The sequence below is a fragment of the Uranotaenia lowii genome, chromosome 2, assembly GCF_029784155.1.
Source record: "Uranotaenia lowii strain MFRU-FL chromosome 2, ASM2978415v1, whole genome shotgun sequence".
In the NCBI taxonomy this organism is placed as follows: domain Eukaryota; kingdom Metazoa; phylum Arthropoda; class Insecta; order Diptera; family Culicidae; genus Uranotaenia; species Uranotaenia lowii.
Window position 1 is genome coordinate 195,242,653 of NC_073692.1, and position 19,195 is coordinate 195,261,847.

At 36.2% G+C, this 19,195-nt stretch overlaps 1 protein-coding gene across 1 annotated transcript; it reads right to left on the reverse strand.

Annotated features, from left to right (window-relative positions):
• Positions 1–4,582: 4,582 nt before the first annotated feature.
• LOC129742221 (ornithine decarboxylase antizyme) lies at positions 4,583–8,410 on the reverse strand. The gene is given in 5 exon segments (XM_055734093.1): positions 4,583–6,696; positions 7,067–7,266; positions 7,333–7,381; positions 7,383–7,515; positions 7,815–8,410. Coding segments are annotated over 5 exon segments (1,272 nt in total). The 3' UTR covers positions 4,583–6,402.
• Positions 8,411–19,195: the final 10,785 nt, after the last annotated feature.

Consider the following 19,195-nt stretch of genomic DNA (forward strand, 5'->3'; position numbering starts at 1 on the left):
GTTTATCAAACAATTGTCTGAAGAAAAGAGCAAAAATAATTAATTTTCTCATAATTATATAAAATAGCGCCTTTAAGTATGCAATGTTATTAGCTTTGAGACAAAGTTATAGAATTTTCTTCTTATGTCTGGTATAAATTGTGAAATGAGAACAACATGACCAAAATAGTCAATTAACATTCTATCTTGGGGTTTTGTTTGATTTTTATACAAGGATTAGGGCTTCCTGAATAAAAGATCAAGTCTCCTTAAAAAGGGATCAAGTCTCCCATAACTTCAGAAAAATCGCATTTTTTTTTACTCCCACGAAAATGCTTCTAGTTCATCAACGGGTTCAAGTATCGTTCTAATTTTTTGAGCATAGAAACTTGAAGTTACAAGCTGTCAGAAAATGTCAAAGTCGGCGAGTTGCAAAATTTTTCCAAAAAGATATGGTGAAAATAAGAAAAGGGGATCAAGTATCCCCACTCTCCCCTATACAGTGAGGGGCAAAATAAAGTGTCCAAATTATTTTTTTTCAATTTCTTTTATTTTTCTGGTTAAAATTCAACGAAAACGCATCGTAATCATTTTTTAAATATTGTTTATTATGTTCTTTTCAATTTGTGTTAATGTTGCTCTGTTAAAAAAAAGGTTTTTTTGATAGAAAAAAAAATAACAGTTAATATTCCAAAAAATCAGGGGCAAAATAAAGTGTCCAGATCGGTACAGCTTCAAATTGATTCAAACTGAAGGCAAAAAAAAACGATCTAATAATGGGTATGGCCTCCTTCGGCCTTCACCACCTCCTACAAGTGCTTCGGTATACTTTCAACAAGGTTGTGCAAGTGTTGTAGGTCGAGTTCCTCCCACGCATGCTCCATGGCATCAAAATAAGTATTTTTAATTTGTCTCACCAGTCTTATCAATCAGAGCATCCAGGATGGCCCACAGATTTTCGATGGGGTTCAGATCAGGACTTTGTGGGGGCCTTTCAAGGGGTTTGATGCGGCAGGAACGGGAAAATGACTTCATCAGATTGGCCGTATGCTTCGGATCGTTATTCTGCTGTAAAACGAAGCGCTCTTCGAGGCCTGTCTTGATGAGGGATACCTCGAGGTTTTCCCGCAGGATATTGGAATATGACTCAGCTGTCTTGATTCCGTCAATTTTTATCAAATTGCCCACCCCACCCCGAGAAAAGCACCCCCACACCATCACGTTACCTCCTAAGTGCTTGACTGTTCCTTGGATATGGCGATCTTGGAGCTCCTCACCCGACTTGCGCCACATATGATCCCGCTTCTTCCGGTTGAATGCTCGAATTTGGATTCGTCGGTCCATAACACTGTTTTCCAGTATTCGAGCGGTTTATCGGCGTGTTCCTTGGTGAACTTGAGCCGCTTAGCCTTGTTCACCAGGCTGATAACAGGCCTTCTCACTACGATCCTGGTATGGTACTCCTTTGCATGGATGCGGCGACGGACAGTACAACGCAAAACCGAAAATTGGAGCTCTTCCTGTATCTGCCGGATCGTTATTATTGCGTTTTTCTTCACTTCAAGAATGATTTTCTTGTCCGTTCTGGCATCTTTTTTGGGCTTCAGTCCTCTTCCTGGGCGATCCATCTCCGATACGAACGTTTTCATCTTCTTCATGATTTTTGATACCGCTGTCTTGCTTATTTCGTAGTGCTTGGCCACTTTCCGGTGCGTTTGACCGTTATTCACATCACGAACAACCAGTTTCCGGATGGACAACGGAATGAAACCAGAAATTTATACGTTCTCCATATTTTACATTTTATTCGAATGTAGACACCTGTTTGAATACTCCAGAGCCAAGCCAGTTGATTATGAAACGTCAAAATACACAAAACAAACAAATTCGAGGGGCCTCGCGATGGAAACTTATCGAAATTATATTGATTTTTGAGTTGGACACTTTATTTTGCCCATTTTTTTTGGAATATTAATTGTTTTTATTTTCTATCAGAAAAACTTTCTTTTTTTACCAGCACAACATTAACAATAATTAAAAAGAACACAATAAACAATATTTTAAAAATGATAACGATGTGTTTTCGGTGAATTTTAACCAGAAAAATAAAAGAAATGATAAAAAAATAATATGGACACTTTATTTTGCCCCTCACTGTACCTACCTACCTACAATTTATTTGGGCCTTACGTTTAGGATTCTGTGGTGCTATACTTGGCTGGTTACGCAGTTACTTAACTGGTCGTATATTGATTGTTCGAACGGGTGACACCTTTCCCAGGCAGTTCCCTGCCACCTCCGGTGTGCCCCAAGGTAGCCATCTAGGTCCGATTATTTTCCTTATTTATTTCAACTACGTGTTGTCACACCTCGACGTCCCCAAACTATGCTATACTGATGACCTAAAACCGTTTTACACCATAAACGACCACGACGACAAAAATTTTCCGCAATGTCAATTCAACCTCTTCGCTGATTGGTGCGACATTAACTGCCTGCTATTAAACCGCAGCAAATGTGCAGTAATCAGCTTTTCTCGTAGGCGGCAGCCTTTAATTGCGAAGTACTTCCTTGAAGACGAACCCATCTCACGTGTGAACCACGTTAACGACCTTGGCGTAATCTTAAATCAGCGCCTGGAATTCAAGGCACACACCAACTACGTGATTGACAAAGCATCCATCCAGGAGTCTCGGTTTCATTTTTAGAGTGGCGAAGGACTTCACGGACGTGTATTGCCTGAAAAGCTTATACTGCAGCATTGTTCGTTCCATCCTAGAATACGCATCAGCTGTTTGGTGTCCCTACTTCCAGAGCGGTGTCGATCGGCTCGAGGCTATTCAGCGGCGATTCTTGCGATACGCCCTTAGACACCTAAACTGGCAAGACCGTTTTCGCTTGCCTAGCTACGAAAGTCGATGCCGCCTCATAGATATCGATACCCTTCAAGCCCGCAGACAAGCAACACGTGCCTCTTTTGTCGCCGACCTCCTGACATCGCGAATCGACTGTCCCACGCTACTGGAGACTACTCCGCTAAGTGTACGACCCCGTGGTTTTAGAAATCAGGATCTTCAATTGTACATTTCCATTCGAATGAACAATTACGGAGCTAACAGTGTCCTTATCGGTGCAATGAGATCGTTCAACAGTTTTTCGGAGCATTTCGACCTCGACGTTTCGAGGAATGTTTTCCGAAGAAAATTGATAAGGGCCTTGAGAACCCCATAGTTACACTTAAATTGTTTTGATTTTAATTTTAAGTAATAATTTGGATCAACATGTGATCCGTTGATCAGAAATAAATAACAAATGAATCAATAACAAATCAACTGCGGTAAGATAGAGACCCATTTTAACAATGATATCGAGCATAAATATGCTACCATACTGTTACTGCTCGGTTGAATCGGAGATTGGGTAACTCAAAGCTCAAGTATAGGGTCCATTGGATCGATGGATGAAGCTATTTTACAGAGAGATGTCACCACCAGCGTTTAGAGCTGTCAAACCTCATGTCAAAGAAAACGTCGGCAACATTTCATATGGGCGAAACCAGCAGTTGGCTCTAATCGAGAAAAACGTATTTGAGATTTCCGAACATTTTAGAAATACCTATTAAAAAAATCAAGCACTATTTCTTTAAAAACTTGTGCTAATTATTCGATTATTATTCGTTGAATATAAAAACAGTGCATTTTTCAGTAAGTTTTTGACATTTGAAAGTTTTGCTCAATCTTGTTTTTTTATTTCAGTTGTATCTTGAGGATTTCCTCATATGATCGATCGATTTTGCAAATGCATACTTCATTTGTTCCTACTCGAAAAACGAATAATATGCCATTTTACCGTAAGGTGATGTAAGATAAAAACAAAGATTGCTCATCTTATGTGTTTATGTTATAAATTATTAATTTGGAATAATAGAATCTTAGTGCTTATAATCTAATTAACTAGCCCTTTATGACCATAATGACTAAAATTTTCATTTCAAGATTCTTATATTTTGTTAACTGTATACATAGTTACAATACGACCAACCCAAAAATCTGACTTTTTATTGTACCGCCATCTGTTAGCAGCAATCAGTTTGTTTGAAAATGCGACAGATGGCATTCCTTTTTCCCTCTATCGGTAGAATAATTCAGATGGCTCTTAAATTAATCCATTGTCCCAGTCCGTCGAGCACTAGTTTAATGCTTCCTCCAGCTGGTGGTTCAGAACTCTAGGACTCTGTTGCCGCTATTCTACTCTAAGCTATTCTACTGTTATGCAAATTTTCCTTGTCTCCTGATCTGTTTTTCCTTTCTGGTTCAGCCAGGTAGCTCATAAACCTATACAAAAAAAAAAGATAAGTAGGTAACTCTTCAATATCGCGAGAAAATGTGGTTAACTATCTGGTATAATTCTGCTAAAAGGCACAAATAATATACAACTGATGAGTTTTGCTAAAAAGGCATCTGCTTTCAATGAAACATCCCAATTTATAGCGAATTTCTCGTTTTTTTTTGTTTTCAGATGTCTCTGCACGAAGTTGCGCATCGAATGTAAAAAAATATAAGTTGGATATTTCGGATGGAAGCAAACTGGTTTCTGTATCGAATCCCATATCTTCGAAACCTAGAAAGATTTATTATTTTTTCACCATTAAATTCTTTCTATGGATATTGATATAAACACTGTTCAAAATGATATCATAGGAATAAAATAGTAAATTAGAAAAAAAAATGAAATACGGTTAAGGGTAGAAGTATTGACTGCAGTTTTATCTTATGCTAATTATGTTTTAAAAATGTAAATTTCAAGTAAATGTAATAGGATAAAACATATTTGTAGATATAACCGTCAACCGATATAGTTTGAATTTGTTGTCTGAATATTGATATAGTAGTAACAAAGGATAAAAATTCAAAGATTATAATAATTATAATAAAATCGCTTTTGTTCTTAGAGATAAAAATATGTTCTTTCTACATAACCCAGTTTTCCCATATAAAGTTAAAACGTTATTTTTACTTTCAATCCCTAAACCAAAAGATGTTTTTCACGTTTGTTCTTTTTTAGTTGATTTGCCAACTTTCTTTTCATTCGGCTGCTTGTTCATCATAACTTAATGTTTAGTTCTCTCAGTGTTATAAACTTTTTTTTATTTCTTGCTTTTTTATTTTGCTTGTATTTGTTTCTGTATAACTTTCAACCGCGCTGACAAGATTGGCACGGTAGTTGCTTCTTCTTGGGAGCATCAGTATGAGTTGAAGTACTAAACGTTGCGTTCGATATTACAATACCATTCTTGCTTGTTTTTAGATTTAATTACTGATGGTGAGTTAAAAAAAGGGTTGTGTCTCTTCCACTTGTTTTATTTTTCTCTCTTCAGTTAGCTGATATAATCGCATAAAAGTGTTTGTCTGTAGTATGTAAAAAAAATGTAAGTACAATAAGATATATGTATGTGCAGGGTATATTATACGCCTTCACTTTATTTTCTCAAGTTGAATCTAAGCTAAACAATAGTTCAAATTTTGTTTTGTTTGGATGAAAGTTTCCTTGTCGAACAAATTGATCTCCTTCGAGAAAAACAAGTCTTGCCTCTTAGCTCTCCTGATAATGTTTTTTCCTGCCATTCTCTTGATTTTAGAAGAAAAGTAAGAACTCGCTCACTTGCGAAGGAAACTCATTTACTTGATTTGGAACGTTGCATATGATATTATTGTGTTCTTCTCTGTCGCAACTGTTTCGGTAAGGTTTTCCATTTAAGTTTGCATTGATAGCAAATTATCTTTAGGATGTTGTTCTTTACTTTGATAAATGTCAATAATTTGTACTTTTTTTGGGACTTTTTGTAAAAAACATTAAATTTTTTATAAAAAGGTTTTTTCTGTTTTTAGTTTTTTTTTGTATTTTTTATGTTTTTTAATTTTTTTTTTTTTTTGGTATTTAATGATAGAAGCATTTCACTTAAAACAATTACATATCGCAAGTATCCGACCTTGAAGATAATTTAAGATTACATGCATATCTGCTATAGATTATACTGTTTGAATTTAATGCTGGTATTGTAATTTCAATCGGAAAGAGAGATGTTTTTCTTTCTCCCTTTCTTTTAACTTTATATGCTTGGATGTTATTTGGTTAATATTATTGTATCAAATAGTTGGATAGCGTTATGCGTGCTGATCAAAACGGACCCAACGAGCGCACCGATTTGGGATGCGACGATCTGCCACTAATCGAAGCTCGGCAACTCAGAGGGTTCTTACCATTTAGGGGTTTTCATCTCGTCAAGTCTCACCAGAAGATGATAGCGTGCAGATGTTAGTGATTAGGCACGTGGTGCGATACGAAGAAAGATAACCACTGAATGGACTTAATTTTGATCAACCCACACCCACTCGTCTTGGTCTGAGTTGAATGTTGTGACCTTTACTCTTCAATGTTGTAGATCATAAAGAGGAACTCGTTCTTCTGCTGCTCCTCGATGTGGGGCGGCGTGAGCGGCGAATTGGTGCTGCTGATAGGTTGGAAACCTACGAAGGAAAACGTGCGCACCAAGTTCGGGCGATCGAGGCGATCTTTGCGAATGCACAGAACAACGCCGTCGCATTCGAGCTTTTCCTCGGCAAATTCCAGCAGTGAGATGAACGAGTGTTTCGAGGCCTCGTGGGACATAGTCGATGGCAAATTCACGTACAGCATGTTATCCAAGGGGTTGAAGATCTACGATAAAAAAGTTAAAAAAGTGACATTAGTAAAAATACCTAAAATAATAACATTGTTCAGTTAAAACAAATATCTGACTTCTTGCGAGAAACCAAAATGAATAAGTACCTGAAAATACACTAATAATAAAGTAACAATTCTATGTATACATCAAACTCATTTGATTTTAATAATTGATTTCTAACCCCACGAAATGCGAAAAAACTGTTCAAAATGCATAACAGTTAAAAACCACAAGAATTGGTAATATGGAATGAAAGGTGTGAGCCCAAAGAGATCTAATTCAATTAAAATAATTCTGCAGTTTTTAGGTTTCGTTCGTTTAACATAGGCTTATCCGTGAAAGCAACTTATTGAAACAACTTACCGTTTCCCAGGTGCTGTGCTTCTGGGCCGTAACGTACAACTTCAGAGTGATCTGGGTTGGTGACGGTTGGGTCAGCACCTCTTGGATGACGGCGGCCTCATGCTGGTTCATGAAATCGACGGTCGACTCTGTCAAATCTAAATCGGTATACTCAGACGAAGCGGTGGTGGTCGAATCGATAGATGTCTTGCGATTGTATTCTGCAATGAAGAAAGGATCAGATTAGTTGTGGAACAATAATCGTCCATTACGCATTACGCAATTACCTTTCAAGGGAGACGCCCTATCGTGATCGGTTCTGATTGTTGGGACATCAGGACCACCACAAGGGTCCTACAGCCAACGAGACACAGTAGGAGTCGAAGCCCACCGACGAAGAGGAGGAGGACGACGAGGAAGTAGAAATCGTACGCTTGCAGGCACGATTACTACTACTAATACTTGGCTCACTGCAAGAGAAACAAAAAGGGAACATGGTTAGTTCAACGTCTAAAGTTTTAAGGTACTAAAATGTTAATTACCATACAAAAACAAGATAAAGTATTGAAGAAAAATAAAAAAAAGAGTACATTGCAGTTTGAATTAGTTTCTCTTGGTTGTCATTTTAAGAACACGTTCAAGACCCACGTATTCATCACAGTGTAATGCCATTCTTTTCTCATGTGGCTGGTCAGGAGCAACTGGACCCTTGCGTTTAATTTTGATTCGAGTTTTGATCTCAAGAAAATCGTCATCAGTTACTTCTTGCGAGCTTGTTGTTTGTACAAAGCTTCGTTTTCTGGTGAATTCTCTTACACTGGAAGTAGTGGCCTCGGCGACAACCGTTTCTTCCATATTCATCGGGGTAGACTGACGGGTGACGGTAGTGCTGATTTCTTCTACATGAAAATCCTGAACCGAAGTTCCCAAAACCTCTTGCATGAATGAATCGGTACCAAATTCTAGACTCTCTTGACTTTCCCATCCAGATATGGTCGACATTTCTTCCTTGACTGGAAGTTGCTGACAGGGTATGTATGAGCTGTCCTTGTTTGAAATGTTGTGACAGCTAAGAAGTGCCATGGAGGAAGTTAGCTTGGCTTCCCTGCACAAGTCTGGAAACTCTGATCGTAGCTGGTTTTCCGCTTGGGTACAGCGTTTTCGAAATTGGGAAAATGCTAGAAGCTGCATTTTGCAGAACGGGCAAATTTGACATGGAAGTCCCGGGACTGAGGTCAATCGGATTTGAGTGCAACTATAGGCTATTTCCAAGAGAGACTCTTTTTCGTTGATGAACTGATGCAGCGATTCCAAATCTTCGTGCGGAAGAAGACACAAACGGCACAATTTCTCCAGATTAGCCATTTCAAACGCTTTAGTTGAGTAAACGCGTAAACTTTTTACTTAAAAAATTTGAATTTTTTTTGGTAGAACCAACTATTGTTCGTGTCAAATAACGCACCAACACTAAAAACGCAACGCAGGGGCCATTCAAACTTTCATGCAATTTTATGCAAGGGTGCCAGAGAACCTGTAAAAGTTGGCAGTTTCCTCTGGCTGGATATTTATTTGAAATCTTCGAAATACGTGTTTATTCAGCACTCATTGCTTCAATACCATAGGTATATATTGAATAAACAAAATTGCACAAAAAGATACGGATTAAGAACTATTAAACACATTGGAAATTAAGATTAAGGGTTAGGGCCTTTATCTTGGATCAGGTGAACGTGAGCAATATACAATTTTATTAATGGATTAATTTAAGAGCCATCTGAATTATTCTACCGATAGAGGGAAAAAGGAATGCCATCTGTCGCATTTTCAAACAAACTGATTGCTGCTAACAGATGGCGGTACAATAAAAAGTCAGATTTTTGGGTTGGTCGTATTGTAACTATGTATACAGTTAACAAAATATAAGAATCTTGAAATGAAAATTTTAGTCATTATGGTCATAAAGGGCTAGTTAATTAGATTATAAGCACTAAGATTCTATTATTCCAAATTAATAATTTATAACATAAACACATAAGATGAGCAATCTTTGTTTTTATCTTACATCACCTTACGGTAAAATGGCATATTATTCGTTTTTCGAGTAGGAACAAATGAAGTATGCATTTGCAAAATCGATCGATCATATGAGGAAATCCTCAAGATACAACTGAAATAAAAAAACAAGATTGAGCAAAACTTTCAAATGTCAAAAACTTACTGAAAAATGCACTGTTTTTATATTCAACGAATAATAATCGAATAATTAGCACAAGTTTTTAAAGAAATAGTGCTTGATTTTTTTAATAGGTATTTCTAAAATGTTCGGAAATCTCAAATACGTTTTTCTCGATTAGAGCCAACTGCTGGTTTCGCCCATATGAAATGTTGCCGACGTTTTCTTTGACATGAGGTTTGACAGCTCTAAACGCTGGTGGTGACATCTCTCTGTAAAATAGCTTCATCCATCGATCCATTGGCGATAGGCGCGCTCGCAATCCCGATATACGGTTTCTCATGTGTTAAACAGAGAAAGCAATAGCCTTCACTCGAATTTCACTCCGATTAGTTGTCATTCTTATGAAAATCTGTGTAAGAGTGAAGGGCAAGCTTTATTCTTTTTTAGGCCCAAGCCCAATGGTTGGATTTTTCCGATCTGCAGTGAATGATATAGTCTATATTATTTTATGTTATATTATAATATATTATGTTCACATCGATCTGCAATCGAATCACAAAATTTTATTTAGAATCATCACTATCTGGAGCGAAACTAGAAAAAGATTTGATCCTTTGCTCCTTTTGAATAGGTCAGATAGAGAAGATAATGTTATAACATTTATCAAAATATGTAAACTTATAGATAAGCTATGAAATGTAAACTTAAACCTTATTGAGACACGAAAGCCATATTAATGGTAAAATGTCTTTAATGTTAATAATAATAATAATTTGATCCTTCGCAGAATTGCAGAAATTTGGCCCAACTTCCAAGAAAGTCTCCCTCATAACAACCTTGGGTTTAGCCCTGCAACTAAAAACGATCTTTTTTTTTACAATACCCACGAAACATTCGTCTAAGCAACCCATGAATGTACTATTTAAACGTCGCAAAAGGATGCGGCTAATTTGATCGAGCGATATTATGCCAGCTTTTGTACAGCGTGTGTTAAATTCTCTCCTCAAAATAAAAAAAAAGTAATCGAAAATAAATCTTTGCAAAAATTGCGCTTTAGCAAAGTTAAAATCAAGAATGTAAGCTCAATGGACTTGCCTTCCGATTCCTAAACATGGCAAGAACAGAGACTCTAGGTTATATAGAAAAGAAACTAACAAATGCTCTGATAGATTTTACTAAGTACGAATTAATTTAAGTATGTTCATTGACACGTACGGTGAGATGAAATGCTAGGTAGAAGAATTTGTAAAGGAATGAAGAACAGGCGGATAGGCAAGCATCAGATGAGCTTCGTAGAATAAAGTTTTGGATAGGTGGTGAAAATTGTAAGTCTAGGGCATTTTTGTATTGGAAAGCATGAGAGCGTGCTGGTACGCCTTTGCCGTACAACAGACTACTTTGTATAGGAAGCGTGATCGACTTTTGATCAACACATTCCTAAACACAGCAGGCCAGTTGGATTAGTACGAATTAAGAAATGGCATTATTTGAAAACATTTGCCTAATTAAGCCCAGCTTACAGTCCTAGTGAAAATGAACGTGAAAAAATCTTATTTTTCAATAACCCAAAAACGCGACACAACTAGCATGTGTAACATGATGGAATCGATTAGGAATGGTTCAAAAATGAAATTCCGGAATCCGGAATAAACTGAAGTGTGAAGTGAAAACTTACGAAAATCGCAATTGCTGTGTTTTAAGCATATCAGTAATTGTGACCAGCCCAAGAGCAAACATCGATCACAGTTGTACCGAATAAGTTTTTCAATGACTGTCTGCCAACTGCATCGTTGATATAAGTCGCGAATGACATAAAGATTTTAAAAGGGGCCGTTCAGATACCACGTGGACAGAAAAATGAGTTTTTTGACCCCCTCCTCCCCCTCCGTGGACAAGCGTGGACATTTGGCTTATCCCTATCCCCCTCCCCAGATGTCCACGTGGACACATTTGAAAAAGTTTTTAGTTTAAATACCTATAATTTGACAGTTAGAAAACACTACTTTTTGCCTTTTTGTTATAGAAATGGCTGATTATGTAAAACCGAATAAGAATTTCCTGTTATAAAAGAATTTAAAATTTTTAAATTTCTCAATTATCTTATTTATTACTTGCTTTCAAGTAGCTATTTATCGTGGAAAGGTATGCCATTTTAAGATTTTGATTTAAACATCTTAATATTTATTCACCTTTAGAAAATATTTTGAAAGTAAGTATGTCCACGTGGACATGACCCAAACCCCTACCCCCCTTTCCGTGGACAAGCGTGGACATTTCCATACCCCCTTCCCCCCCCCCCCCCCTAAGTTGTCCACGTGGTATGTGAACGGCCCCAAACGACTAAAGGGTGATGCGGTCTAATTTTGGTCAATATCAACTTGACGTATTTCTTTCAATTTTGCATTTAAAAAACCTGAACACCCCTCATTTTGAAGGTGTATTCTACACACACACCCACACACACAGTGGCTCCTATTTGGATTTTGGAATTCACTCTTCAGTTGCAGCGATGCCACACATACCGATTTTCCGGTATTTATACCGATTTTTGAGCAAAATTTTGACCAAGAATCGGTATATACCGATTACCGATTTTTGGCAAAACATACCGATTTCATACCGATTTTTAAGATTTTAACTCAAACTTCATTTCACTTCCACATTCCCACTTAATTCAAGCTGACCTCGTAAAGGTCCTGTAGAAAGGAGACAAAGTGCGGTAGCTGTCGTGGCGTAATTTGATCTGTACAACTTTGAAAGTATCCTGCAAAGATCTCCACTGCTGACTCTCATGATTCGTTCAGTTATTATTATTATTAATTTTATTTCTGACTTTTTTAACACTTATGTTGTGTTCATTCGAGTCTAGAATTCGTTAAGTTGTTCACGCTGTTTTGTTCCTATGTTCTGTTAAATGATGCACTATTATGGTGCTCAACCTCAAAGCCAATGGACTTAGCTCAAAGCTGATATTTGACCTTCTGCAACTGCCAGTAGAAGTGGTAGAAGTTTCTAAAGATCAATCTCAAATGACAATGCTCTTGTCTCCTGAGATGCTAAATCTTCATGGGAAAATATACACCGTTTGAATATAATCCTTGTTCAACTTGTCGCCAGATGTGGTATGTCAAGATTTGATGTGCAATCAGATACACGGTTTGTCATATCATCGCTATAATCTTCAATCCTTCTCCATTTTGTTAGCCAAATAAATGATATCACATGTATGCAGAGATCTCCAGGCCACGCCAGACAAAAGGGTATTTTCAGTTTTAGAAAAAATATGTGTTTTAAAATCTTTTTTGGAGGAACACCTTCTTGTAGAACACGTTTCTCATTTATTTTCGCGTATATACTACTTGAGTTTTCATATGACTATTGCGTGATTTTTCTAAAAACAAAATTAGTTTTCCATTGGCTGAAAAAAAATTTAAGCAACAACTCTCTCAACTTTCTGCAATCATTTCTTTTTTTAATCGCTAGAACTCATATTAAATTAAAAAATATTAAAAGCTTTGAAAGCTGAAATGGCCAGTTTGGCAGAAAAACCATCAACCAAACGAAGAACATCAACTTGGGCCCATATTTACCTCGAACGTCAAAAAAACCATTGGATTTGTAAGTGCTTACTAAATTAAAATATCCTTTAGGTTGACCTGGTTCGAATTTATCAAATAGCTAAACATCAATTTGAAGTATTTCTTTATTAATTGAGACAATACTTGGATTTGTAGATAACTAATTACTTATTTATTACTTTGGAGAGAACAGTTCAGTAACGTGTTGATAGCACGTGGGTCGACGAAGTATGACCAATTTTCACTTGTTGATTTGGTATCCACGGTAGCATAAGTCGATGCCTCCTGTGGTAACACAATTAAAGTATCTAGTTTTTACTTAATTCAATGCCTAAACCACGTCAGACCCATGTAACTTATCGAAAATTCTTTCTATACTCTATACTATATTCTCAGTGCTGCTCTCTTCTGAGAAGGGGTATCATAACAGGCGACTAAAATAGCTTGTACACCCTCCATGGGAGTCAATGGTTTGAGTATTCAACAACTTCAACGTCAAATAACATACAAAATTATCAAAGCAACCGTTGTTCGTATTCGCACTGTTGGTATCAATTTCAACATACTTGTTTTTATGAACAAAAAGATTCCCAATTGAGCATTCAATAGATGATTTTCTTCTCGAACAGAGTAAAATTAGAAAAGCAGAGTTTCGGTTTAATTCCAATTCAAATCAATTTTTTTCCGAATGGCAATATATGATTAATAATTCGTCCAAAAGGTCAACCAAAATATATTTTCACCATTTAAAGCATTATAGATGGCTCTGAAGTACTCACTTCCAACAGATATACTTTTAAAGCATATTTATTTTACCAAGACACACATTGGTTACCATGGCTAGATGCATGAATCTTGTTGCCCCAACTCTTAAGGTGGCGTTGCGAACATCGAAAGTCCGTATAGAAGAATTAATGTTCGCGGCAAAGCCCACTTCTTTATCTTGAAGTGACGGTATCTTTGCCACGTGTAACCTGAAGGTGCTCGCCATGCCCTTATTTTTTCTTGGCCAAAGGTAACTTTTAAACTAAATTTAGATTAAATTATGAGTACTGGAAAGAAATACTAAATTCGGAATCTCTGCTGCTTTACATTTGTGATTTTTGCTTTTCGTCAGCAAAAGCAGATAGGTTAAAATAAAAAAAAAATGTGTAAGTCGTAACAAACATAAAGTTCTGTTAAAATTTCAAAACCGTCTTTTTTTATGTACCTAGAACCAAGTTACGGAAAAAATGGAATAATATATGCTAAAACACACTTAGTCAGTTAGTTTAAAACTAAAAATGAACATTCCTAGAGTTCTTAAACTTGCTTTTATTACAAGCTTCCAGTTAAAGAAAAAAAAAAGGTTAGGAAGTTGAAAATGTAAGCATTTTTGAATATCCGCCTCAAATACCGATTTTCATACCGATTTTTTGGATTTCCATACCGATAAAAGATTTTTTTGGGTTGCAAAATACCGATAAAAATGTGGCATCACTGTTCAGTTGTCAAAATGCCGTCCAAGGAAGAAGAGCAGCGTATCAAAATTTTGCTCGCGCATTGCGAAAATCTGGGCTACTAAATCGCTAAAAGTTGCCAAATCAACCGTTACAAATGCAATTAAAGTGTTTGGGGAACGTTTGTCGACAGTCAGGAAGTCTGGATCGGGGGGAAATCGAAAACCGGAAGCCGCTAAGACGACAAAGAGAGTTGCCGGTAGTTTCAAGCGAAACCCTACCTCTCTCTCCGAGATGCCGCAAATAAGCTGGGTGTATCGTCTACAACCGTGCATCGAGCCAAAAAACGAGCCGGACTATCGACTTACAAGAAGGTAGTGACTCCAAATCGCGATGATAAACAAAATACGATAGCCAAAGCGCGATCCCGGAGGCTGTACACGACGATGCTAACGAAGTTTGACTGCGTGGTAATGGACGACGAAACCTACGGCAAAGCCGACTACAAGCAGCTTCCGGGACAGGAGTTTTATACGGCAAAAGGAAGGGGAAAGGTAACAGATATTTTCAAGCACATGAAACTCTCAAAGTTCGCGAAGAAATATCTGGTTTGGAAAACCATCTGTACCTGTGGCTTGAAAAGCAGCAGTGTATGAATAAACGTCTGCTGCCTTTCCTGAAGAAACGCGATTGTTCCATTAGACTGAGTCGATTTGGGGTCATTTTTGAATTTCTCAAACCCTGGGGTCTTAAAAGCTTCGTTTTGGTCAAAAACTCATAAGCAACGTTTATATGAGTAAGAAAATTTAATATTTTGTACTGAAAAATCAACATCATTTTTGTTTCTTCTGTGAAACCGAGCCAGCTGATGGTTTTTGTGCCAATTTATAAATTCCTTCAAGGAAATTTTCCGCTGAACAACTTTGTCGAATATCATAACTTCGTATATTTTTAGACAAAAAAGTTATTAGCTCTTTAACAGGTGTATGTCTTTTGGCATTGGTAAACCATGAATTCAATTGACACCACTGCTTGTTCCCCACGAAGTATGGCATGAAAAGTGGTCTTTCAATACTTCGCTACACGGAAAAAAATTGAGTGGTTATCCCAAAGACGCTGTCATGATAATTATACCATTTCAGCGCTATAGTATTTTCAACCATGAAAAGTTTAACATCGATTTTGTAAAAGTGCGCATGAAACAATATTGAAATTACTATGTACCTAGTAATTTTCGATAACTCTCAATGTTTGTTGTCGAAAATACTATGATCATGATAATTTCATCATAATTTCTATTACAACTAGCGTCCGCATAGTAATTTAGACATTGTGGCATCAATTCATATCAACAAAATACTACGCACATGGTACTTTTGAGAACAAAACATTATTGACTCAAAAACATCAGTGCGTATGATAATTTTACCATGCAAAACATTCTTGTTGTTTACACTAATTCAGGATCATTAATCATCAAACCCGTGAGTAAAAAAACTAATTTTCAGCTGCTTTAAAGTTTCATAACTTTGAAAATCTTTCCAGAGCATCGGGAGAACACACTAACATTGACCGACGTTTGTCGGAAGTGTGAATTTTAATGTTTCAAATAATGTCATAATACATGCATGCAAATAAACAAACAAACATACATAGTAATTTTACTATTTAAATCAAGCTCCTCGCGCCTCCTAATTTTTATCATAACACATACTAGTTTCATCATGGAACATATTAATTTTACTAGGGATGAAGTAGAACAATGCATCATTTCATTGACAATTTTACTAAAACGCAGTCGAATTTACTACGCGCAGCCAAATTGAACACATAGTAAAATTGCTATGCGTAAGGTATTATAAACAACAAAACATATTTGACTCAAATATATGGTTGCCTGTTGTTCATTTAAACCACGGATTTAGTAATTCTATTATGCTTTTTTTTTTGTGTGTAGGCACCCAGCAGTGGTGTCTATTGAATTTCTTGTTTATCAATGCCAAAAGACATACACCTGTTAAAGAGCTAATAACTTTTTTGTCTGAAAAGATACGAAGTTATGATATTCGACAAAGTTGTTCAGCGGAAAATTTCCTTGAAGGAATTAATAAATTGGCACAAAAACCATCAGCTGGCTCGGTTTCACAGAAGAAACAAAAATCATGTTGAATTTTCAATACAAAATATTCAATTTTCCCATACAAACCTAAAAGTTCAAAATTACTCATGTAGGGTAAGTGAGCCCTATTTTGGCATGGTCCTTTTCTTGGCATGCCAACATGTCTTTTCATGTTTTTCAGGTCCAAATTGAGCTTAAAAAATTTTGAATATATTTTCATTGCGAAGAGAATAATTTGTTTCAAATTTGTGCATACCGAATTTTTTGATTGTTTGTACTTTAATAAAGAAGTTGTTTTTTTTTCGATCTGCATCCGAGGAAATTATGTTGGAAATCACCGTATGAAAATCAGATGAACTCACCTTTCTAGTGCAACTGTTAAATTCACATGCGCTTTCAAACGCGGACATTCATTTGAAAAATTTGCAATAAATACTCATGCTTACAGTTAAACTCGGCAAAAAATCAAAAAATACTAGAAAGACTAAGGAGTGAATATTTATTAAGGTTTTGAATAAACATTTAAAACTAATTTTGTTCCTTTTCTTGGCATGCAACTTCAATTGAAATACACCACCAGTGTTGGAAGCTGGAAAAAATACATGTTCATTAAAGCGGTATTTTTGTGCTGATGTTTTTCCTAAAACTTCATTTCAAACTACGCACAAATGTTTTCATACTAATTGGGTTGTATGATAAGACCGTTGCTATCAACTTAAGCTTCGAAATAAGTTGGAGAACATAAGTGATTCGACTAACTAAAAGTCATATCCAAGCATTTTAAATGCAAAAATCGCTATTTGGGAACCATGAATCGAAGGTACACGGAAAAAAATTGAGTGGTCATCCCAAAGACGCTGTCATGATAATTTTACCATTTTAGCGCTATAGTATTTTCAACCACGAAAAGTTTAACATCGATTTTGTGAAAGTGCGCATGAAACAATATTGAAATTACTATGTACCTGGTAATTTTCGATAACTCTCAATGTTTGTTGTCGAAAATACTATGGTCATGATAATTTCATCATAATTTCTATCACAACTACCGTCCGCATAGTAATTTTGACATTGTGGCACCAATTCATATCAACAAAATACTACGCACATCGTACTTTTGAGAACAAAACATATTTGACTCAAAAACATAAGTGTGTATGATAATTTTACTATGGTAAACATTCTTGTTGTTTACACTAATTCAGGATCATTAATCATCAAACCCGTTTGTAAAAAAAACTATTTTTGAGCTGCTTTATAGTTACATAACTTTGAAAATCATTCCAGAGCATCGGGAGAACACACTAACATTGACCGACGTGTGTCGGAAGTGTGTATTTTCATGTTTCAAATAATGTCATAATGCATGCATGCACATAAACAAACAAACATACATAGTAATTTTACTATTTAAATCAAGCTCCTCGCTCCTCCTAATCTTTATCATAACACATACTAGTTTCATCATGAAACATATTAATTTTACTAGGGACGAAGTAAAACAATGCATCATTTCATTGACAATTTTACTAAAACGCAGTCGAATTTACTATGCGCAGCCAAATTGAGCACATGGTAAAATAGCTATGCGTAAGGTATTATAAACAACAAAACATATTTGACTCAAAAATATGGTCGCCTGTTGTCCGTTTAAACCACGGATTTAGTAATTTTACTATGCTTTTTTTTTGTGTGTACATTGGTATGCGTGCGAACAGCATTTGCATTGCAGTCTGCCGAACAGAGACCACGTGGTCTCCTACAGAACACAGTGGTTCGAAATATTAAAAAAAAAAAACTAATTTAACTTAAGCATCTCACAAGACTTAAGATGTTTTTCTTATCTAAAAATTGTTGGATCGATGGCTATTTATGACTTTAGTATATAAAATACATAATTATTTGAGTTATGGAATCGTTTTCTATTGCTTGGGAACCATATACCTACTCAGATTTCATTTTTTGGAATTTTGTTCTAATTTTTTTCATGGAAACAGAAGTTGGAAGTTCAGGAAAATATCGTTTGCTTTCCAATTATTCCTTAAAATATTTTATGTGAGTCGAATTAAAAAAACTGTTTTAGCAAGGTTTACATTCTAACATCTATTTGGCGAGTCAAACCACTGTGCAACACCCCGGGCATTCGAGATGGCTCTTGCTAGAAGCTCATAATCTCAGCTAACAAATTCAAAAGGGCAAAATTTTTAAATACCATTCAAGGAATTTTTCAATTTCTTACTTTATGAAGCCAAACTCCACAATATGAAGACAGATGTTTGGTAGTGAAAATAACCCTATGTGTCAATCGCATTGCGGAATTTCTGGACTTCCGACTTTTTGAAATGAAAGCTTATTTTGTGCTTCCCTTTCAACCAAATTTCATCAATGTTTTCAAAAGCCTTTTTGTTGTATGAGTGGCGCCGGGTGTTCCATCGTCTCATAGAACTTTACGCTCAGCTGACGTCATTCTGTCAGTGGTCATATATTCAGAATAGCCAACGATTATGTTAACTGTCAATTGAGCATTGTTGGTAAAGATCTATTGCACTTTGCTGGTGGTCAAGAATCGGATCATCGAAACGGCAAACAATTGGTACGGCGGCCAAGTAATTGGAGCACCGCAGTGAGTACTTTGCATGCATTTTACTCACATTAATGAAAGTTCCATAGAGAAAACATATTTTTGTTGAATTCTAAGCAAGTTAGCAAGTAAATTCTTCAAAGAATGTTATATGGTGCACTCAACAGGAAGGTAGGAATGTCGAAAAAAGGGGTAAACCATGACTTAGGTGCCAAGGTCGGGTACATTTACCCTAAACGTTACTTAAAAATTCTGCA